The 25017-nt window shown below is 35.3% G+C and overlaps 1 protein-coding gene across 1 annotated transcript in view; it reads right to left on the bottom strand.

The window, feature by feature from the left end:
* Positions 1–25017, bottom strand: part of LOC123307847 (neuroendocrine convertase 2) — a 114791-nt gene that overhangs the window by 71039 nt on the left and 18735 nt on the right. Inside the window, exon 2 of the mRNA XM_044890305.1 lies at positions 20419–20523. Within this exon, the coding sequence (XP_044746240.1) occupies positions 20419–20523 (105 nt within the window). The remainder of the gene's footprint in view (positions 1–20418; positions 20524–25017) is intronic.

Here is a 25017-nt window from a genome sequence, read left to right as displayed (position 1 = left end):
ATAAAAGAAGTTTCAGGTTTCAACAAACTGATATTGATTAAAAATCATCTGAGGCATGAGACAAAACAAGAGCGTCTTACACAGCTGCGTATTATACAGGATGAATCCTGTTGAACTTTACATACTTCACACAAAGGTAGAGGGTACTTAGCTGGTTCCAAAAATACTCCATATGCTGGGTCTTCAGCCATTCGTTTGGATTATACAGGGCGATTTCCAGTTTCGGGTCATGTATTGATAATGCTAGTGGACGAACGAATGATCAAATTTGGTACGTGGAAGGACTACACGAATCCTCATACAGCATATGTAACAGTTTATCAGTTTTCAGGAACGGACTCTATTTTTTTCATAAAATCATGCCGTCCAAAAAATGCATCTCCGAGCACGCATTTTCAATATTTTTTTTCTATAAATCTGTAGGTGTGGCACGAAATTTTATTAATCTTATTTGGAATGTATTTAGTGTAGTTTGAATTGCCATAACAGTTTTATAAAGATTTCCATCTCCAGGGTGATTTTCTATATGATTTCCGATAATATGAAAAAAATAGAGTCCGGTTCTGGAAACTGATGAACTGTTACATCTGCTGTATGGGGATTAGTGTAGTCTTCCCACTTATTGACAAATTGTCAATAAACTGTCAGAAGTTTTTTGAATTTATTCCCTGTTTTTTCAATTTTCTACTGAATAACCACTGGTATATCTATGGGAAATGATTCCCCAATATAAGGGTCCTGTAGCGTTCCTCGAACAACTGAAGAACAGAAGAATCATCACTTGGAAGACTGGACCTGGTCGAAAGACCCTCCCAGTCAAAAGCAAGATTTGGCTATTAATAATTTGAGTACTGAAGGCATTTCTAACGACGAGGGTGATCCTCCACCAAGATCAGCAGAAGATTTTTCACGTAGAGATGATATTCCTCCCAGTGCAATTGAAGGACAAGTTATGTACCTATGATTATTTTTTTTTTTTCTTCAGTCATCATCAAGTCTTGGAATAAGTTTGGATGAAGGTTTTATTATTCACTTTTTTTCTCGTTTTCTGCTCTGTTTCTTTGTTTCAGATATTTCGAAATGGAAAGAGGATAAAGAAATTTTTATGTCAATGGAAAGGAAGCCCTTCAGTATTAAAAGCTTATTCTGTGAACAAATTTCTCATCACTAGACTTCTCACGGGGAGACAGGGTTTTTTTACTGAGGTTTTTCCCTAAGCTCTTGTATCATACTCCAAATTGTATGGTACCCCGTTACACTAACCTTTGCTAAAACTCATACATATGCTTTATTGTTTGATACCTAAAAATGTATTGCTGACATTCAAAAGAATATATATATATATATATATATGGGTTTGTGATCATTCGTCGTACACTAGAGCCTTTTCAATATATGACCCGAAACTGGAAATCGCCCTGTACAATCCAAACGAGTGGCTAAAGACCTAGCATGTGGGGTATTTTTGGAACCGGTTACTACCTTTGTGTGAAGTATTTACAGTACAACAGGATTCACCCTGTATATTGAAATTGAGGTTGCTGCAAAGATTCCATACGGGGACATCATGAAAACCTTTTCAACGAAAAAAGCTCGCAAAATTAAGTTTTGAAATATAACTTGTTTTTTTTTATGTTTGAGACTGTTCTTCATTCCCCAGTTTCTTACCAACCTAATAATGTTATGTGGTTGTTTGAGATCAAATTTGAAAGTTTCTATATATACCTACCTACTGATATCTTAGCATTATTAGTTGTTAACGCCGAATATGGATTTCTTCAAATTTCATGGTTTCATCCTTCTAACTTATTTGATATGTCAACAGATGTCATGATATACACGATTTTTGAATTCTTCTCAATAACGCGACATGTGTTGAGCGGAATGAAAAAGAATCGGAATAATATAGATTGCTTCCGAGTTTTCTTGATTTTAATATTGCGCGATTTTCAAAGTTATTGTTCTGCCGTTTCCTTCAAAAATTACTCAGTTTCCGAGTACTTTACGACATTTAGTGCTTCTGATAGTGAAGTTTCGCTGTTTGATTCCATTTCTTGAGAAAGGCACTAGAAAGAACCATCAATAACCCCATTCACATAGGAGATTTGGGCCCCTCTCTGTACAAGGATCTCTTTGCGAGACTCCCGTCCTCTGGCCAGCTGGATTTCCGAGAATTGCGGGTCTTCCAAGCAACAGCCCCAACCTCTCAAGGTAAGATTTTTTCTTATTTATTGATGGTTCTCTAAATTCTTATTCTAAATTCAGCCCCCGAACCAGCGAAAAATATACAGTCCGCTCAATTCTTAACATTAGTTTTTTTAATGTGGATGGTTGACTCATGTGATGTTGGCACCGACTATTTGAAAAATACCATATTTTTTGTAGTTCTGGGTAGATTTGAAAGTGTTCTGGAACTCCCGATAAAAATTTTGAATAAGCAAAATCATGGATTTCAATAAAAAAACAAATTGGTGGCCCTAAATTCAAGCGGCGCTGTCTTTTTCGAATAAATGAGCTCTGATGCTGATTTGATTCACAAATTTCTGACCTTATTATGGCTGATAACTTTTATTTTTTCGATGAATGAAATGAATGAACATATTTTGGAGAACTCGCCAAGCGCTATTCAGAACTCTGATCAGAACTGAAATATTTCCAATTTCAACAGTCAAAAACCTTTGTTCAAATTTTTTCTTGATTTCCGCAGAACTCTTTTTTGAAACGATCAAGAACTCTCTAGAGTTCTAACTCTGCCTTCTCCAATGAGAAATAGCATCAGAATTCATTTCTTCGAAATAGTCGGCGCTAACTTCATATGAGTGGATGGTTGATGTCTTGGAATTTTTATGCTCGGCGGGGTTCCTGTCAATACAAAACTCTGAATTCATACTTGATATGACACTTCTAGATTTTATATGATGTTTTAACATGAACAAATTCCTATTAAATATTTCTTGAACGTAGGCTACTATCCTAATTTTATTCTGAGCTCTGTGCCTCTTTGTACCTCTACATTACTCCCCTCCCAGGAGCTGCAGTTAATGAAACAAAGAAAAAATTGCAAGTGACAAAATAAATTTATATTGAGGTCATATTAATATAAAATTCTGGGCGGAATAAATAAAAATATAATGAACTAGCTAATATTGGATTACTTCTTAAACAATTGAATATACCTACATGTACTTTGCATGAATCGAATTGGTATAACATACCCATTTAAATGTGATGAATGTTACAATATGTTGGGAATATTAAGAAGAAGACTCATCAACTTTCTTTCATAACTTCAACCAACCCCTCTCTCTATGTCGATTCAGGTCATCAGGTGCAGTTCAAGTTGAACAGAATATACACGTGTCACGCGTGATGACACAAATTTCTAAATGAAATGAGTGATACAGCTGTAATAACGGAAATCTTAAGTTCACTGCCTAACAAGTTTGGAAATATCGGACAGGCATGGCTTTCCTCGTTGAGTCAAAGCATATGGTGATGGTGAGACACCTTACTGAAAGATCAATAGACGAAGATTCAACAAACCTCTTTGAGCGCGAAGGAAATAATATATCCAAATAATTTCAAAGTGAGGCAACTGTAACAAAACTGGACACATTGCCAGAGAATGTCTTTTACCTAGATAAAAGGTGACAATGAAAAACCGGCAAAACAAAGTGGCAGTTTAGTGTAGAAAATGAGGATTGAAAGAATCCTTAGAAACATTGCTGGTCGACAACGATTCCACATGGATTTTAGACAGTGGCGCTTCACAACACACGACCCCAAACAGAAGCTTCTTCGAATCTTTCGTGCAATTTAAGAACTTGAAAAAACTTCACTTTAACCTTAAAAATGTATGCAGTGAAACTATCTGCGCAAGAATTAATAGCACAAGCCTCAGTTTAGTTTTATTTTGGTTATCGATTGAAATTTATTCTGGGAGGATTCTGCATTTCTTAATAAACTTTTTAGGGTTTTCACTCCCAATCTCTGAAACAAAATCAATTAAAAATGAAATAAGCGATTTGCTCCTGCGTAAATTCTTGCACTATTGCTCCTGACAAATTAGTGCAAGAACACACTATTTTTAGATAAATAATCACTCTTTGAATTTTGTCGTAACTATTCATAGATAATATTATACGATTCGTGAACATAACCTCAAAACCCTTTTACAATGTCGGGACTGGACAAGGATCCCGAGTAAGGACAAGAGACTTGTTTGGTAATTAAGTCATTTGATTTCGTCAGTCGGGACTGGACACATATCCCGAGTCGGGACTCTAGTCACAGCCTATAAGGCTTACAATAACAATACTTGATTCACCTAGTTAAGATGTTACTCTAATGAACATTTGTCAATTGCAATAGGGCCGATCAGGGTTGTGCACATTATATTTGGATAAAAAACCAGTTGAGAGTGTAATAAAGAGTACAAATTCCCGATAATGACTTTATATTTCACATAATATGTATTAGGGCCCACAGACCCAAGTTCAAGGTACTGAAATTTTATCAATCTAAGATTTATGCTTATATAGTACATCAAACCACCCAGATCAATATGTGTGTCACTCTGATACTCGTTCTACATTGAAAGAAGTCATCAAATGTCAGTCAATAAATAATTTTATGTACATTCTGATGTATCATACATTTCCAGTAATCATTTTTTGTGTGTTAAATTTCATTCCAAGATCGAGTGAATTTCATGTAAGAAAAGAGAGGGATCAGATTGATGAAAATTTTGAAGCTCACATTGTACCTCGAAAAATTAATCATGAGTTTCCGATGGTTCGAGGATTAATTATTCCACTTGCAAATGAAGCAGATGATGAGGTCAGGGAAGAAACAACAAATTATGCCAGTAGCATAGTATATCCGGCTCTTTTCGAAGAAGAAGAAAGTTCAGTGAGACCAAGGACGTTAATTGCCCCTGTCAAGAAAATATCTTACTACCCTTCATTCAATAATTTCTATCGAGGATATTCCAGATACTATAGGCAGTTCCAACCAGTTTTATGAGAATTTATTTATTTATTTTCAGAACTTGGGTATGAATATATACCAAATAAAGTATTTGATATCATAGCTCAGAACTAGTAGCTTAGAATAAAAATGGCACAGAGTCTTCTTAATGAATGATTGTCATATCGTAGTAGGCATTTATTTCCAAATATGATATTGGGAGTACGAATTCGTGCGGTTAAAAAAATGGCTTCGACTGTTTTTAATGTCTCATAATGGCATCTGTTCACAATATTCAGTGCGTATTGCTTTGAATTTCATATCTTGTTGTTTGCTGAGTGGAATATGTTGGATTATATGTATTAACTAAACAGCATTTGTAGAAGTTTTTAGTTTTCCGCTTTAATTGAAAAGAAGTGCAACTGAAATGCATCGTATGCTTGTGGAAGTTTATGATAACAATGCTCCAATTAATAAATCATGTAGGGAATGCTTTCGATGTCTCAAGAATGCTAATTTCAGAGTTGAAAACAACCATCCTTCTGGACAGCCCAAGAAACTGGAAGACCAAGAGTTGAAAGAGGAAATAAAAAGGCTATGAAGCACTTCAGTGGTGGAACCTTATATTCAAATCATCCGGTTACATGTTTCGGCTTACGCCATTATCAAATCAAGAATTCTGAAAATTTGTTGTTTGTGAGTGCTGTGACTTTTTTGATTGATGTTTTATCATATGACAATAGAACCTTAAAAATCGTAAGTTTCAATGAGCAATTTAACTGAATTGTAAGATTATTAGTTTCTATGTTAAGTCAACCTCATATTTTGCACTTACAAGTAAAAACTTTTCGGGATTCTTGGTTTGATAATGGCGTAAGCCGAAACATGTAACCGGATGATTTGAATACAAAAGGTTCCACCACTGAAGTGCTTTATAGACTTTTTTTTTTCGTCATACCCAGCGCTTCGAAATGGGATTTTATGGGATTACAAGAATTGAAAGCATTACGCGATGAAGATTCTAGATACCAGTCAAATGCAAGGGCACTTGCATCAGAATTATGTGGCCTCACTTAATAAGCAGTTTCTACTATTTGAAATTCATGGGAATCAATTAAAAGGGATGGCAATTGTTCAAGTACCTCATGAACTAAAAAGTGAGGCGTAATATCGCGGAAGTCGTACTAAAATATTTGAATACTCTCAATTGAATTATTTTTCCACACCCGCTGTATTCTCCAGACATTTTGTCCTTTCGGATTACTGCTTGTTATCCTATGGATACAGAATGATTTGGCAGGTCTCTGCCTTCACTTCTTTGGCAGAAACCGAGAGTTGGCTTCCAACTTAGGTCGCCTCAAAAGACGAGGCGTTTTTCGAGATAGAATTCGAAAATTACTCGGCAGGTGGAAAAATATATAATAGGGCGTGTCAGGTCAGGTTAATAAAGGGGAGATCCCTGTGGATTACCTCTATCATAAATTAGACCTGTATATTCGCGAATCCAATTACCGTTGAGGGCGCTGCGAAATGAAAACAAACTTTGACGTTTGTCAGTACTCTTTTCGAGATTTGTACGGCCTAACAGAGTTTTTCTAGAAAATCAAGATATTTATCGGAATTATCGGAAGTGAATTGATTGATTTAGTTTCGTAAAGAAAGATCAACATTCTTTGGAAATATTTCATTTGAAAAGGATAATTGTGGAATAAAATAGAGCGATGATATTGGTGATCCATTGTACCTAGAGACAAAATCCTATTATTTCACAGATTCTTTCTTGAATTAAACCTAGCTAATAATGTTGACGCAGTAAATACTGAGTTTGTGAAGTTTCTATTTGAAGTATTTCAATTCCATGTTATGATGTAGGTATTCCTCATACTGAAATCTCAAGAGACATAAATATGATTCAGTTCATGGAACAAAATCTACACATGAGAAAAAGCATTTATTTGGAAGTATGAAAATTATGAAATTGTATTCCTAAATCATCAATTGAATTTAGCAGAAAAATCTCGCAAAGAAAAATCGTTTAACCTTACTGCTGCCAGTTGAAAGCAATGATAAAATACCTTTTCCAATATTTTTTCGAAATCAATATTTCTATTCAGAAACCCAGACAATTATTCAATATAACTTCTCCAAATAATAATTATAATACTTTGTTAGACAACGTGAGATAAGAAAAAACATAAGGAACTAAACTTGTTTTGACTTTGCAGTACTGACAAAGTAGTTTAGGAATTCAGTCGGCAGAGGGCGTCTAGATTTTTGGATTCGCCAATAGAGGAAATTGTCTAGGATGGCCTGTCAAAATAGTGAAAAAAAAACATTGTACATAGGTAGGTACTCGAGCGTGTCAGATTAAGATACATATATCTTTATGGTTAATTCGTCTTGAAAAGTACGATGGGGAAATTGCGGACGCTGAAGGAAAATGAAGTATACGCTTGTAGATAATAACTTATCAGTCTGATTTCATTGATTTATTAATCTTTGGTTAATCAACTATAGAATCATCATTTATAATTTCACGAGATTAATGAACAAAATTGTTTTTTTCAAGAAATACAAAACCCTTTCTGTCCGTATTTACCCGAATCATTTGGGGTAAAAGCGGACGTGTGTTAGGTTAGCTGCAAACGGCCTAGGGTAGAGGTAAATATTGATTGCAGAAAGCACAGATAACTCAAAAACGAAGAATCGTAGGAGGCTATGCTTTTCACCATTCTTTGTTTCTCTGAAAAAGAGCTGGGAAATGTGTCATCTGTTTTCTTCTAGCTGCTTTAGTTCTCGAGATCCCCTCAGAAGACAATGAATTTTGCCCACCCTGTACACCTGACGACTTTTTTTTACATCTTCGTACGCTTTCCATACAGCTGAAAGTGCATACTTCACAGAACCCCAACTATAAGCCAGCGATGGAAATACTTTGAATGATCTGATATTTTTTTTGTTCTGGAATTAATGCATTCATTACCATAGAAAACAGAACAAACTAATTAGTACACCCAATACCATGTTCACAGACTTGTTGAAACCATTTATATAGTCCATATTCAGGGTATATCATTACTAATTAGAAATATTTCATCCATAGGATCATGAGCTCAAAAGAGGAAGGTTTAATATTTAACACTGTTTCTAGATGAAGTACATAGGAAAAATTCAGGACTACCCAGAGGCAAATGTTTCTGTCAAACCGAGTGTTCAATGTTTGGAACTCCTTGCCTGAAACCGTCGTAGAATCGTCTTCAGTGAATGGATTCAAGAACAGCTTTGACAGATGGGTGACCTCGTCGTGATGACGGTGTTTCTATAATATATTTTTTTTTCTCTTTGTTTTCAATCATATGTATTAAGTTAATCTTCAGGAGTTCAATTTAAGCTTAGTTTTTATGTGAGTTTATAGGTGTATTCCTCTACTCTTATTTAAATAAATAATAATAATAATAATAATATCGGGTGATTCGCCGTAATGGCTTCAATGACCTGACGGTAACGGTATTAGACGTTTGTGGAAAATTTTAATACCTTTGCATGTTGGGGTTTCTTATGCTTTTCCCCGTAAAATATGGGGATGTATTGTATCTAGTTAGCCTAGACGAGTTCCATGCATAAAAAAATATTGCGTTACCATAGCAACGAACAATAACTCATTAGAGGTATCAGTGTGAATCTTGAGGTCAAAAAAGTAAATCAGAGTTACGCAATAAATCAAAAGAAAGAAGATGTCCACCGAAATTGTGAAAATCGAACAATTCGAGTATCGAGCCATCATCAAGTACCTGTATTTTTAAAAGGGTTAAGAGGTAAGCAGATTTACGAAGATATGCTTAATACCCTTGGTGATCAATGTCCTTCGTATGCGACCGCGAAAAATTGGACTACAATCTTCAAAAGAGGTAAATTTTCCATTGAAGATATGACCGATCGGGAAGGCCAGTTTCTATGTCGATCCCCGAAAATATCGATGCAGTTCATGACATGATTTTATCACACGGGCGTAGCCAGGGGGGGGGTTTTGGGGGTTCAACCCCCCCCCGAAATAATATAGTTACATAATATTAGTTTCAAAAAGTCTCAATTTATATGTCAAAATCAGAAAAATTTCATTTCAAAACCCCCCCCGAAACTCGACCCTGGCTACGCCTATGTTTTATCAGACCATCGAATTGGGCTAAAACAGATATCTGAAGCACCGAATATTTCATACCAACGCATTCATCATATAGTTCACGTCAATTTCGACATGAGAAAAATTGCTGCAAAATGGATCCCCAAATGTGTGAATGTTGACCAAAAGCGTGCAAGGGTAGAAGCATCGCGTTCAATCTGTGCTCGATTTGAAAACGATGTAGACTTCTTAAACCGAATTGTTACTATAGATGAGACTGGGGACATTTCTACGATCCAGAATCAAAGCAACAATCGATGAAATAGCGACACTTTGGTTCTCCCAGACCTAAGAAGTTTCGTGCATGTCCAAAAGTCTGCTGGAAAAATTCTTGCTTCAGTTTTTTGGGATTGCTATGGAGAATCATGATTGATTTTCGGATAAGGGTAGAACAATAACCGGAGATTACTATTCGACATTACTTACCACTCTACGGGAAAAAATTAAAGGAAAAAGACGCGGAGAGCTATCCAAAGGAGTTTTGTTTTTGCAGGACAACGCCCCTGCACACAAATCTGATGTTGCCTTGAAAGAAATTCGTGATTTAGGAATTGAATTACTAGAACACCCCTCTTATTCACCAGATTTGTTTCCATCCGACTATCATCTCTTTCCTCAACTGAAAAAAAGTTTAAAAGGTCGTAAATTTTCTTCCAACGAAGAGGTAATAAAAGCTCTGGAGGTCTGGTTTGCAGAGCAAGAAGAAACATTTTTTTTGAAAGATCTAGAGACGTTGCAGGTTCGCTGTAATGAATGTATCCAATTAAGAGGAGAATATGTTGAGTAATAAAAAATTTTGACATTGAAATTTTGTTTGGTTTTATAGTAGGCTAAGAATTTGTCAATATATCCTCGTATATTCAGACCTCGGTATCTTCCGATTCCGAAATCAGCCCATTACCTTCTTATTTCCATCTGGCACAACCAGTATACCTATCTTCTTATCGTGAGATTTGATGGCAATTCCTTTGGTATGGGTACCATACTTCGGGTAAAAGCTCAACGTTTTATGAATAATTGGAAATGTCATGAAAAGAATGGTGAACACGGAAGGTCTCACTCTGTTGAGTATTTCTGTTGGGGAGCTTTTTATCAAAACAATCTTCTTCTTTTTCAAACTTGAAACAGATTATACGATTTTTCCAGGCCCGGATCTACGATTTTTTCTGACCGGGGCGAAAATTCATGATGGCGCCCCCCCCCTCTTCTAAGGTTCGTAGGAAAAAAATCTAATTGCATATTCGTCATCACTTTCAACCCGAGTTATTTTTTTCACTAGTTCGAGGTCGTATAGATTCCGAATATGCAATTAGATTTTTCCTAAGATGAGTACTTTGGGAAAAAAATCAGTCTTATTTTTTTCCCATTGTTCCATCAAAAGATATTTTTTCTCATTAAGAGTTATTCTTTTCCCAAAATACTCTCAAAAATTGCATATTCCTAATCTACCACCTCGAATTAGTAAAAATAAATGACTCGGGTTTCAATCGTTCGAAAAATAAAACATTTGTATTTACAAGAATGTCCTTTGCAACACGCTCTCGTCTATCGTTTTTACCCGCGCTTCATGAACGAAATTATTCCGAACAAAAATTTATTTTTTTAGCCACATATATCGACCCGGATCATTTTACATATTAATTCAAGGTCGTAGATCACGAATATGCAATAAGATTTTTGAAGGATAAGTATTTTGAGGAATAAATCACTTTTAGAGCAAAATTTCGGAAATATTGGTCAACTTTGAGGAGCTGTAGCAGCTAGAAAAAAGGCACTAGTCATATGCTGTTTTTTTGGTGATGAATTGGTTCTTTGCAAATATAAAAAACCACACTTCATTCATCTATCTCGAACAGTTCAGATATAATGAATTTTTTCGCGAAGGTCCAAAATTTCCGATTTTCCATCGACCATAACTTGAAAAATAAATTTTTGTAAAAATATCTGTTTGCATATTCGTGTTCTACGCACTCGAATAAGTGTATAGAATGAATTCGGTTTTGATCGGAGACCAAAAATATTCTTCAAAAAATCGTCCATATATTTCATTTTGTGAAAACATTTTAAAAAACTCAATTTAGTGAAACTTTTGTATAAAACATTTTTTGTACCTCTCTTAGTGACAAAGTAAAAGAGGGGCTCAAATTATGGTGAAAACTTGGTACATCTATGGAAAATTTGATAAAATTTCGATCTTACCGATTTTCACCAAAATTGGTGTTTTTACTAAGGGCATAGATTACGAATATGCAAACAGAATTATGCTGAAAGGATTAGTTTTTATGTTATGGTCTATAGAAAATCGGAAATTTTGGCCCTTAGTTCCAGATGAGAAGGCGATGAGTCGGTAATTCCCCAGGCAAAGAAAGGACTGCTTGTGACTCAGTGTAAACATATCAGATCTTTCAACCTATTTCACCCAAGTGTGGCGGTCATTCGTAAATGACTGAATAATATGCAGTTAATTGATCCCTCATTGATTTTAAAGATTTTAGTCATAGTGATGGTTTATCATGTTTCCATTCTACAGTTTCCATTTTAGCACTAGGAAATTAATTTTTTCCGAGAAAATCAAAAGTAAAAAAATTTTAACCTCTGGTTGATTTTGGCGCCCCCTTAAGCTGGCGCCCGGGGCAAGCGCCTGGGGCAAGCGCCCCGCTTGCCCCCCCTTAGATCCGGGCCTGGATTTTTCACAAGTGTTTCGCTATCACAATAGCATCTTACTTAGCGGAATTACTCTTTTTCCTTAAATCTAACTTTGAAAGTTCCCATTTTAGGTGAAGGGTCCATTAAGGTAATCTATTCTTTTTTACGTAGAATCGACTCTGAAATAGTGAAAAGTACATATAGGTTGTAATTTGAAAATCTTGAGTTTCGATTAACTCGATGATGATTTTCTTATAAACAATCTGTACATTTTTAGTCCAAACAGCAAACAGTGTTATAATGCTATAGAATGGAAAAGTTGGAAATGGTAAAAAATTTGTTGAAAAAATCTCTCCAGCAAAAAAAAGTATAAGAGTAATAAAATTAATTTACTTACATTTAAGATGCTCCAACGTGTAAATTTTTTGCCAATAGATATTTCCCCAACCCCTTACTCATCCTTACCCAACAGCTCACCCCGAAATACGAGTCTTACCGTATTCTTCATTTTTATTTCATTCTCGTGATTATCAAAAACTTAAAAACAACAAAATACGTATTCTACCAGTACTTTCTACATAAGTTAGGTGTTAAAAATGTCCCTTGGCTTGATACCAGACGATGTTGGAATCCTTCAGTTGAATCCCGAATGGCATCAGCCAGTATGTTATTCGATTCAATTTTGATTTCAATCTTATCCGCGAACGTATTTTCTACAAGGAATTTCATATCGCAACTGAAATATTTCTTCAGAGCAGATTTATATTTTATGACGATGTTTTCCAATCGTAAGAAGTCACGGACCAGCCCTTGGAAATCACCTATGTCTGTAGAATGTAGAAATACATTCTCCAAGGCCGAGAAACCAAATCCCAAGATGCTCTCCATCCGAATTTCATCATCCGGATTTCAACTACACACACAATTACAAAAACCTTTTCTAAAGGTTCATAAAAATATTTAGAAAGCACTCTAGTTAACAAAACGGGAATTCTCTTTTATAGATGAATACAAAGAGTGTAAAGAATAAAAAATAAGAATTGAAGGATTCAGTTAAAAAAGCGATGCAGGAGAAGAATATCTTCGCCTTACAATAAAAGTGTTGAAAAATCTTGTTGGATAGATCTTCAACGTCGTTAAGTAGACTATGAAATTTTGAAGTCTGATGTTCGACAGATCTTGAACTCATTTTTATAAACTATTAATTATGCAACTTACAGTAGAATAAAGAAAACTTGTTTGCAACGTGCATTCAAAAAAATTCGTCGTCAAGTATATAGGCTATGAAATTTTGAAGGTTGATATCCTGTTTCCTTTCATAATATAATATCGAAGAACGGCGTGACGCCTTCTTTCAGCAATCGAATTGATGTCTGCCAATTTCATGTTTCGCCCTTGAATATCTGAATAATACACTGCGCAAAAAAATTAACGCACATTCTGAAAATCTCAATTTTAATGAAAGTTAACTCTACATTCACTTTATAACTTATTTTTTATGTTCTCTCGGGAAGGTTTTGAACGAAACATGACACATTAAATGGAAGAAAAATTCAGGATTTCACCGAATCTTATGTGAATGAAGAGAAATGAACAATTTTCAAAATACTGAAATGCTGATAAGTGATTTAATACTTGCATGGTATTTCCACCCCTTGCGTTAATTACAGCTCGGCAACGACGGTTCATACTCAAAATGAGTGATCTTAAAATGTTTTGATCTAATCCTTCCCAGATTTCTCCGAGTTGGATTCCCAAGTCATTAAGAGTAGCTGGATGATTTTCTGAACTTCTCAGCCTTCTATTGAGGTTGTCCCAAACCTGCTCAATCGGATTGAGATCTGGACTTCTTGCTGGCCATTCCATTCGAGAGACTTCAACCTCTTCAAGGTACTCCTGAACGATGCGCGCACGATGGGGTCTGGCATTATCGTCCATAAAAATGAAAATTTCACCAACTTATGGGGCAAATGGCACTACATGTTCTTCAAGAATGTTCCTTTTATACTTATCAGCTTTCATAGCTCCATTATAAACGACCACTAGGTCTGTGCGAGCAGACAAAGATATTCCACCCCATACCATAATCGATCCTTCCCGAAACCAGTAGTATTCAGGAAATTGCACTGAGCATATCTTTCATGTGGACGTCTGTATACAAGGGAACGTCGATCACAATGGTAGAGGCAGAATCTAGACTCATCTGTGAAGAGAACTCTTTCCCAATCGGCCTCTTCCCAATGGATATGCTCTCTCGCAAAATCCAAACGCGCCCTTCGATGGGCTGGGGTAAGAGCTGGGCCTCTTGCCGCGACACGAGGCCTTAAATCATATTCTCTGAGGCGATTACTTATTGTCTGAGTGCTAATTTGCACCTCATGAGTTTGCTCAAGCTGAATTTGAAGGAGACGAGCGGTTGCAAACCTTTGTCTCAACGAAGAAACTCTCAAGTAACGTTCTTGAATGGCAGTTGTTACCCGTGGTCTACCCTGTCCTGGTCTTCGGACATTCATACCTGTCTCCCTGAATCGCTGCAACATTCTGGACACACTTGTATGGGAAACTCCAAACCTTTCTGCAATTCTTGTGTATGTCCACCCTTCTTCTCGCAAAACTACCGCTTAGGCACATTCCTCTTGGGTCAAATTGCGTGTTTCGCGTTGCATAGCGATCGAGTGTAGAAAATCAAACGAAAGAAAAACTATTGATCACTAGAATTGATCGAGAACAACTGATTTTAGAATGGAGCCAATACATTCAAAATCTGATAATATCATCTTTTTTTATTGCTGCTGGGAAAAACATCTGTATTGAAGAAAACCGTTGAAAGTGGATAACATATGCATGAATAATTCTGATAAAAATAATTATCATTGAAAACACCTTCAGTTGTAGAAGAAATTTGAGATTTCCATAATGTGCGTTAATTTTTTTGCGCAGTGTATAATAAAGTACTAAAATTTCCGGCTTCCTGAAATGGTTTCATGACTCTTTGGGATGATTCACTTCCCAAGTGTCCGATAACATAGTATTTTGAGACATTGAGGACCTCTGCTTTTTTTAGCCACCGAAATAATGACTGCCAATTTCGTGTTTCACTCTTGAAATATCCAAATGATTTAAGTAATATCAAAATTTCAGCCTATCTGAAATGGTTTGAAATTTCACGGCCAAAACGTCTGTCAAAAAAGTCTTATTCTCAATTGTTCCAAAGTAGATGCAACAAAAATAAATCTTCCTTCATTGTTACCTATGAAAATGTGCGCTGCGCACTAGTGTACGGAACGTCTTCCAGCTACTAGCAGAGGTACGTTTACTGTTCAAATGAGTCCTAGGAATCATAAGAATCAGCCTTCCTGAAATTCTTTCTCGTACCTAAATGTTGCTAGGTCCTAGACTAAATGAATTGGTTATCAATAGAATATTTCCACTCGCCTTCTATTTTCTCCTAATTCCTGAAGTAGGATTCAATAAGAAATGCTTTTTGGTCGTCGGTAAAAACTTTATAATTCGCAGATATTTTGAATACAAAAATCCAGAAAGCTGACTTGACAGTCAGCAAAAGCTGAGAATTACATTTATCGCGCTTCAAGATATTATATCCTACTTGATGACCAATTTTTTTGAACGCTCGTTATATTACTTTCACAAAATCTGATTACACATAAAAATTAATAAATTGTAATACCACTAATATTTCTCTGTCGTAGACTCACTTAATGAACAGAACAGTCTCGGGGAAAATATGAATAGCCGACATGTTCGGTACAGTAGCCATCTTTGACATTCATACCTTAGGGATTAATTTTTTCAGACCAATTCTTTTTGATGAATAATACCTTCCAGTCAATCTCAACCACTCTTTGTTTCGAATTTAAATACTTACAATGTTTGGAAATAGTGTCATAAAATGCAAAAAAGCGAATTAATTCTACATTCGGTTCACAATTCTTTTAGGTTTGGCATATTTCCCAATTCATTGAAAGTGACGCTTATAATTCGTCCATTCTCTAAGAAACAGAGACATTAACTCGATTAAAACTGGTTTACTGGAGGAATCATCTTGTTTTAATTGACCATGCAGAAACAGTGTTATTTAAGTCCACTCATCCGGGTTTTGTGCTCTCTGATGAAATTAGAGTGGGCAATTATCTTTGGCCAGTCAACAGAGTTAGGGATTCGTCCTCGCTAGGACCTACTCTCTCTTTCGAGTTTCACGTTCAACTGTTAGTGGTTGAGCTGAACTCGGTGACATTCAATCGGATGATCATTGATTAAACGTCAAATATTAAATCTTTATTGATAAGTATATGGAATATAAGCCGATGTTGGAAGCGAACACGTCAGTAGGGTATTTATCTGCCAGAAAAGGCTTCTGCGAACTTTTTCATGATGAAATACGCATTTTCATAAGGATTGAAAAATTACTTAACTTAGGATGTAGGTACCTACAGCAGAAATTAAGTAAAGGATTTTCGGACGCACAACACCTGATGCCGATATAAAAAACCGTAAATTTTACGATCTGAATCCAACTTTGTAGATATCCACCAGTATTATATTATCAGATATTATCACCATACTATTATTATAATATGGTGATGTACTGAAATGATATGACAATTTCAATGAAATAAATTTGCAGAAACGGCCATACACTCCAAAAAAGGGGACTGGAAGGAGATAGAAGAAGCTATTTCTGAATGGCTTCGAAAAGCCAACGGGGAAAATCATAGGTGTTTCCTACACAGTGTATATATATCTGGTTTTTTGTTATTCTGTTTTTTTTGTGCTTTAGTTTTTTTTTTGTAGTCCATGAAATGTTTAAATTATACTTGGTATTTATTTTATTACAATTTTTCACATGAAGATGTTAAACATTTTCTGGCATGTCATTTTTCAATAATCCCAATTTTCTTATATGAACCAATAAATATATGTTTTGATAGGTGGGATTCGAAAATACCTTTTTCGGTATGTTAGAATCGAACTTAAAAAATGCTAACCCCAGAAATAAATAAAATGTCCATTCAATAAGACAATAAATGTATATGTACATCCATTGAACCTTCTTTGGGCGTATAAAATGGGCATTTGAGAAGTCCAAAGAACGTCCACTTATCTAAAATGAATGTTCCAGAAAATGTCCGAACCTCACTGTACATGTACGTCCAATGTACATCCTGTATGTATGTCCACTGGACATCCTCTATATACGTCCATTGTATATCCTGTATGTACGTCCAATGTACGAGGATGTATTGATATCTAGTTAGCCTACACCAGTTACATGCATAAAAAAATATTGCGTTACCATAGCGACGAACAATAACTCATTAGAAGTGTCAGTGTAAGTTTGAGTTCAAAAAAGTAAACCAGAGTTACGCAATAACTTAAAATAAGGAAGATGTCCACCGAAATTGTGAAAATCAAAGATATGCTTAATACCCTTGTGATCAACGTCTTTAGTATGCGACCGTAAAAAATTGGACTGCAAGCTTCAAAAGAGGTACATTTTCCATTGAAGATGATGACTTATCGGGAAGGTGAGTTTCTGTGTCAGTCCCCGAAAATATCGATGCAGTTCATGTCATGATTTTATCAGACCGTCGAATTGGGCTAAAACGGATATCTGAAGCACTGAATATTTCATACGAACGATTTCATCATATAGTTCGCGTCAATTTGAACATGAGAAAAATTGCTGCAAAATGGATTCCCAAATGTTTGAATGTTGACCAAAAGCGTGCAAGGGTAGAAGCATCGCGATCTGTGGATCTGTGCTCGATTTGAAAACGATGTAGACTTCTCAAACCGAATTGTTACTATGGGTGAGACTTGTGTATATTTCTTCGATCCATAAACAAAGCAACAATCGATGGAATGGGACACTCTGGTCCTCCAAGACCTAAGAAGATTCGTGTCCAAAAATCTGCTGGAAAAGTTCTTGCTTCAGTTTTTTGGGATTGCTATGGAGTAATCATAATTGATTTTTTGGATAAGGATAGAACAATAACCGGAGATTACTATTCGACATTACTGACCACTCTACGGGAACAAAATTAAAGTGAAATGACGCGGAAAGCTATACAAAGGTGTTTTGTTTTTTGCAGGACAACGCCCCTCCCCTGCACAAAAATCTCATGTTGCCATGCAAAAAATACGTGATTTAGGTTTGAATTACTAGAACTCCCCCCTTATTCGCCAGATTTGGCTCCATCCGATTATCATCTCTTTCTTCAACTGAAAAAAGTTTAAAAGGTCGTGAATTTTCTTCCAACGAGGAGGTTATAGAAGCTGTGAAGGTCTGGTTGGCAGAGCAAGAGGAAACATTTTTTTTTGAAAGGTCTAGAGACGTTGCATGTTCGCTGTAATAAATGTATCATTCAATTAAGAGGAGAATATGTTGAGTCATATTTTGACATTGAAATTTTTTTTGGTTCTATAGTAGGCTAAGAATTTTTCAATATATCCTCGTACATCCTGTATGTACGTTCCATGTACATCCTCTCTGTAAGTTCATTCACAAAAATGAATCGCAAATTAAAAAAACCCATATCTCGAATTCAACAAAATGTGGCTAGCCGGTTTTTCCCCTGTACCCTTCAATTGAAAAGCTCGTTGCCGAGACCGTTGCTAATCAATGACGCAGCAAGTTTAATGTTTAATGTAGGCTGTCAGAGACGTCAAATGATAAGCTAAGCTTATGAGAGGTGCTATTATCACTTTCCCGAATTTTATTCGAGTCATCAGATGATTTTTTTGACACAAAGATTTACATAACACCTCATAATACTTAGGTACTCATAATACTTATAAGTTGAAACTTTAAATTAACGCTGAGGCGTCTCAAATAATTCTTAGAAACTTAATTATGTACTGATTATAATCCAAGATGAAAGATAGATAGGTGGGGAGCCGACGATGCTAAATCGGGATTTATTCAAGCGTCGTGGATACCTAATGGATTTTGATTAGATTAGATGGTAGAAAGAAAAAAGGTTCTATAATGTATGCACTTTCAGCGGTGGGAAAAGCGTCTGCAGGGTCTCAAACATGTGAAAAAAAAATTGTCATGTACATTGTACATACTCAAGCCTATCAGATTAAGATACTGTATATGCTCTACGTGTCCCTGATAATAAATTCATGTCAATCTGACAGTTTGCGTGCTTCATGGGGCTGGCCGTACGGAAGAGTTGAATATGGTAAAAAAAAATTTTCGAGCATGTCAGAGTTTTAGAGGATATGTTAATTGGACCCAAAGAAAGCCACTTTTCAAGGGACTGACAATTCGGACGTGACGTGACCGTCACGCTGTGACCAGCGGTTCTTTGAAAATGCAAAAAAAATCGTTACTTGAACATACTCGAGCGTGTCAGATTTTCATACACATGGTTAACCTTGGTGTTGCAGACGTATTGACCCATTCATCTGACACTAATCCTGGGGGGTTTTCTGAATCTGGTAGTTTGAAGATGATAACAAGGCTTTTTTTCAAATATCTCCCTTCCTGTACCTCTAATTGTTTCTGTATTCATTAAGAAAGTCGTAGATAATAAAATTCGATATAACTTTTGTTTGAAGCTTCATCGTTTTCGAGTTAGAGGGTGATAAGGGCGAGGAGGTTAGCCACACATGCGAAAGGCCAAGGTCAATGTAGAAACCCAGCCCAATGTTCATTTATCGCCATATATCTCGAAAACGTTCAAACGTAGAAAAAATTGCTTTCGACAAAATTTGTAGAAAATGTTATACCTTACAACTTTAATAATGAATGCGAAAATAATTTGAAGCCCAGGGGAGGAGATAATTCAAAAAAACTGATTTTTGTGACCGATATGGCCAGTTTTTATTGTTTCGGCTTGCTGAAACTGTCAGAATATATTTCTTCCGTTATTCTTGAATCATTAGCTTCAATATAAGAAAAAAAGCCACCGCGCTCAATGAACACGGGACGTTTTTTTTTGCCTCCCACATTTTTCGTTAAGCTCAAATTGTCAGATTAAGAGAATATATACCTACTTTTCAACATGTAATTAATATCTCAATCTGACACCCTCGAAAGACACAATGACCGTTTTTTTTTCTATTCTGACAGGCTGTCCTAGGTAATTCCCCCTATATACAGGTCCAGTTTTTGGTAGAGGTACTCTACAGGGTCCAAGGTAAATCCCGAGTTTCCCCTTTTGGCTTCCCAACCACATAAAAAAGCGAAGGATTTTATTAGGTATGACAGAAGAGCCATATATTAATTTCGGAAGCATCCGATCTCTAAGTGTGAACAGCTGCTCCAGAAGCAAAAATTCGAAGTGAATAAAATCGTTAGATCACCTAAACAACCCAAACATCACCACCGGCTCGAAATTCATACTGTGTATTTTTAGCGCTAGCTGATATAGGTATTCACCTATATTGAAATATCACATTAAAACCATCACATGTTCTCATTCTCATTATCGAAAAGAATTGAAAATGCGAACATCTCGGAAAACGTAGACATCCTAAAGATATCTTTTCTGAAAATTTGTGACGCTTTTTCTTCTTCTCTTAAATGTTACGAAGCTCTATGTACAGAAATATCTCTAAATGAGGTTTAACTAGGAAATTTGTTTAATACTCACCAAAGGATCAACTTTTAACCTTCTTGTATGCAGTATACTTCGTCTTTTTCTGGCCAACGGCACAGCGTGATTCACGAAGTGGAACTCTCTGGTAGAACTCAAAACCTTGAAAAAATTGTTATTATTATTATAAAATTTCGGCCTAATATTCGAAAAGTGAAAATTCTTCGTCGGTCTTAAAAAACAAGTCAATTGTTCCAAATATTGAGAAATGGGATAATTTGAAAACGAATCAAATCACAAATGCAAACATTTTGAAGTTTTTTCACTCCTTTTTAATATAAAGACTTTCACTTTTTACAGAAAGTCCTCCCAAACAGACCACCTTATTGTGTTTCATAGTCGTATTATCTATATCTAAAGGGTGTTTCAAATTGCACGGTTTTTTTTTAAGAATAAATAAAATATAGATGGCGCACTGAAATCGGGTATTTTGACATTTAAAAAGTATGATGTACGACATTTATAAAAATGGCTTCGTACACGATACAAAAACGCGTTCAAATTGTTAAATTATTTCACGAAAATCAGCGTTGTGTGAGAAGTGTTTTCAGAAAATAAGGTGAATTTTATGGTTTACATAATCGTCCATCTGAAAGCACTGTTGGTCGAATTATTAAAAAATTTCAAGAGACCGGTTCGGTGATAATCGAATTTTTGTTGCCTGAATTAATTAATATTGATAAAGAGGACATTTGGTTTCAATTGGCCACAAAGATCATGTGATTTGACACCGTACTACTATTTTCTTTGGGGGTTATGTGAGAAGCCAGGTCTATAAGAATAATCCACAATCGATTCCTGAACTAAAGAATGAAATTACTCGTGTCATCAGTGAGTTAGAGCCTTAATTATGTCAGAATTTCATTGAAAATTTGAACAAAGGAGTATACGTCTGTAGAGCTGCAAGAGGAGGTCATTTGGCAGATATTATTTTTCGTACATAAATGTCATAACTGATACTTCAAATACAAATAGTTTTCGAAAACGATTGCAAATTATGTGTTTTATTTATTTAAAAACAACCGCGTAATTTGAATTCTTTATGTTATTATAAGTTTTATTCAACATGATAAAACACTTAACATCGAGGAATGGGTATGACCTGACATGTTAAGTGAACAATCCTATGGAGGAACGGATCTTGTACTCGCAGAGGGAAAAAGGCCTTACTTTCTTGTAATGGTAGGACTTGTCCTATCTTATCTAATAATAATAATTTAACTTTGAAAATCAAAACGAATGAAGTCCCGGACAAAATTTTCCATTTTTTTTTAAATCTAATGGTTGGTCATCACAAATATTAGGACATAATACATACACGGTGTCATGACCCTTCAGTATAAGGTGGTCTAGTGTAATAAAATATTAAACCTAGAAAAACACAGTTTTTCAAACACACCAAAACGAATGTCGGTTCGCTCAAAATTTCCCGTTTGTTTTCAACAGAATGATTGGTCATCACCAATATGACATAATAGAGAGTGTTTTGACTCTTCAGTATCGGGTTATCTGGTCTATTAATATATGAAGGGTACAGGGAAAAAACCATTGATGTCAATTTTTGTCCGAAAATGAGTTAGACACACCATTCAATTCAGAATGAAAAGTAGTATATTATGGTATATTGAAACGGGCATGGAACTAGCTCAGTCATACGTTAAATCGCTTCCGAAGATTTACCGCGCAGAGAAAGAACTAACGATGTCGATCAATAAACGAAAGAAAAATCTCTAAGTCATTTCATATAATGCACTCAGTTTATGTATAATAATATGTATTAATAATGTCGATTTCGAGAAAAATAGTATATAATTTGTCATATTCCAAATAATATGAACGGATTTTGAAGTTCAAAACGCGTTTTTCTCAGCTCTAAGGAAAACTGACATCGATGGTTTTTTCCCTGTACCCTTCATATGTAGGGGAGACTAGGGAGCATTGATACATGGGGAGGCTTGATACAGGCTTATATCCGCGATCTGTAGCCGTTTTCAAAAGTATTATACTAGTAAACACTATTCTTTGGCAGATGGCATTGCGTGACGTTAATATGTAAGGCTAACAGTAGTTTGTTTGTGAAATATTCAACGAAGAGTGTTTCGATGTGAGAAATTGTAAGTTTTTACTCAAGTTACCTAAGGGTTTTATGATCATGCATTAATTCTTCGGCATAAACAAACATTTCACTGGGAAATATGCATAAAACTACTCAATTTACAGTTTTATTCGCTTTTCAAAATATATGGGTATAAGATGAAAACATAAATCACTTTAAAAATTGCTTTCAGAGGTTTGAGACATTTGTCGTGGGGAGGCCTGATACATGTATAATCTTCAGAAAATATTCCGTAGCTAGTTGGATAGGCCTACATGAAGGCGTCTTCACCATCCAACATATCAAAGGGATTTTTAAAAACCGTACAATCCCCATATATTTAACGAGGCCGACTTTTCTTGTGTGGAAGTGACTAACTGACAATTTCCTGATTTTTCTACACCTATAGGACCAAAGCAAGCCAGTATCATTGCTGACCTACCTACTGAGCTGAATAATCCTCTCGATTACTCTCCCAGTACATCGTATCAATCCTCCCATATGCGGGGAGGCTTGAGACAGTTTGCATGTTTTTGTGTTCAACGTTCTGTACAGAATAAGATGTTTATGTTTTGCGACTTCTATATTTATTTTGTTGAACGATTAATTGAAGAATTATATAATATAAGAAAAGTCCTGCTTCTTCATATAATTCAGTTTCCAGAATAAAAATTCCAAAAAACGTATCAACCCTCCCCAGTCTCCCCTATTCTCCTTTGAGAAACGTAGCTTTACGAAAACAGCAAAACGACAGTAACAAAGATTAAAAACAAACATCGAATGAGATCTTTCAAGATGTTTTCAAGAAGTAGTGAGCAGAACATTTGTCGAAATGAAATGAAAAATTTTTTATTATATTGATTGAATATAATCAGTGGAATTAATTAACTCACACCGTCTCTAATTATAGATTTGATATATAAGAATGAAATTCGAAATGTAATAGAGGAAATGGTTTCTTCTGAATATCTCAGAGAACATACATTTTAGTTCAATGAGATTATTCCAACACTTACATTATTTCTCAATGTAGATTCAATTTAACACCTTCTCGAGATTTCCAACTTCAACAATGATTCTGGGACCTCCTGTATCATGATTCGTAAGTTTGACTATTGCGACAAAAACAGTATTCTTGTTGCTCACGGAAGTCTAAAACGAGGTCTAAAAAGAACAGTTTTGTGTTCAATAGACTTGAAGCTATTTATGTTTTAGCAGAGCTCTTTTTTTAGATTTCTTTTCATAATTTCAACTTGAAATTTCGTTTTTCTCAAAAATATGACATTCAAACAACATAAAATTTTATGAGCAATCAATTTTCATAATGACATATAGGGCTAGTTTAAGAACTCCTCCGGTGAAACCGGAAGACCCACGCATCTCAAAGAATTCACCAGGAGCCATCTCTCTAGTCCATGCTCAAGGGAATTCATACAGCTAAGAATTCTCCTAAAAAATGGACCCACCAAAACCCCGAAATCGCACACGGTAATTTAAATTCGTTACTGAACATATTTTAACAAACAGAATTAATTATTATTTGTTTTCGATTTCATTTTTCATAGTGAGATTTGTTGATTTTCTGCTCATTTTCTTTCTTGAATTATTCTAATTTTAACTAGCGTTTTAATATGAAATATTGAGCGAGCGGATACGCGCGTTTTCAACTGTTCAAACAATTCTATGTGAAATTACTGATACGGAATAAAATACAAAAATTTATGATTGGAAAGAAATACTTTTTTCTTTTACCATGTATACAGGATATTTTTAGTGTCAATATTTATGGGGGTGATTTTTGGGCCCATTTTAAGAAAAGAACTTTATATGAACATATGTCCTAAATGTCTTACCTTTTGAGATACAGGGTGGTAAATTTTTCAAAAATGAATCATTTGTTATCAATATCTACAATACCACTTCAAATATTTTAATGAAATTTGTCATATATGTATACTCTGAATCGAGAGGCATTTTTTAATGTATCACTTTTTTCTTCATTTCCACCAGTGACGTTCGTACGTAATTTGACCTACCTATTTTGACAGACATTGATGGTAAGCCACAGATTTTTCGTGAAATAAAAATTATTTTTGAAATTGCCAATCATTTCTTACCAAAGTTGATCACTTGACATTTTTCCATCCGATTCACGGTTTTCGCTTGAAAAAATAAAACCGTTTCTCTGCATGATCATAACAATATCCTTAATACATACATATGACAATATCCACCATACAGAGACATACGTAGATTTTATTTTTTTAAATGAAACCCGTGCGTCGAACTAAAAAAATTCAAGAGATCAAATTTGCTCATACTTGAATACAGTCAGTGGCGTGCCACTGATTGTCTAAATAATACCACTCTGTATCTCAAAAGGTAAGACGTTTAGGACATATGTTCATATGAAGTTTTTTTCCCAAAATTGGCCCAAAAATCACCCCCATAAATATTGACATTCAATTAGGAAACAACCTGTATATTTACGATTCACAGAC

The sequence above is a fragment of the Coccinella septempunctata genome, chromosome 2 (assembly GCF_907165205.1).
Source record: "Coccinella septempunctata chromosome 2, icCocSept1.1, whole genome shotgun sequence".
Taxonomy (NCBI): Eukaryota; Metazoa; Arthropoda; class Insecta; order Coleoptera; family Coccinellidae; genus Coccinella; species Coccinella septempunctata.
This window is presented reverse-complemented; position numbering and strand designations above follow the sequence as displayed.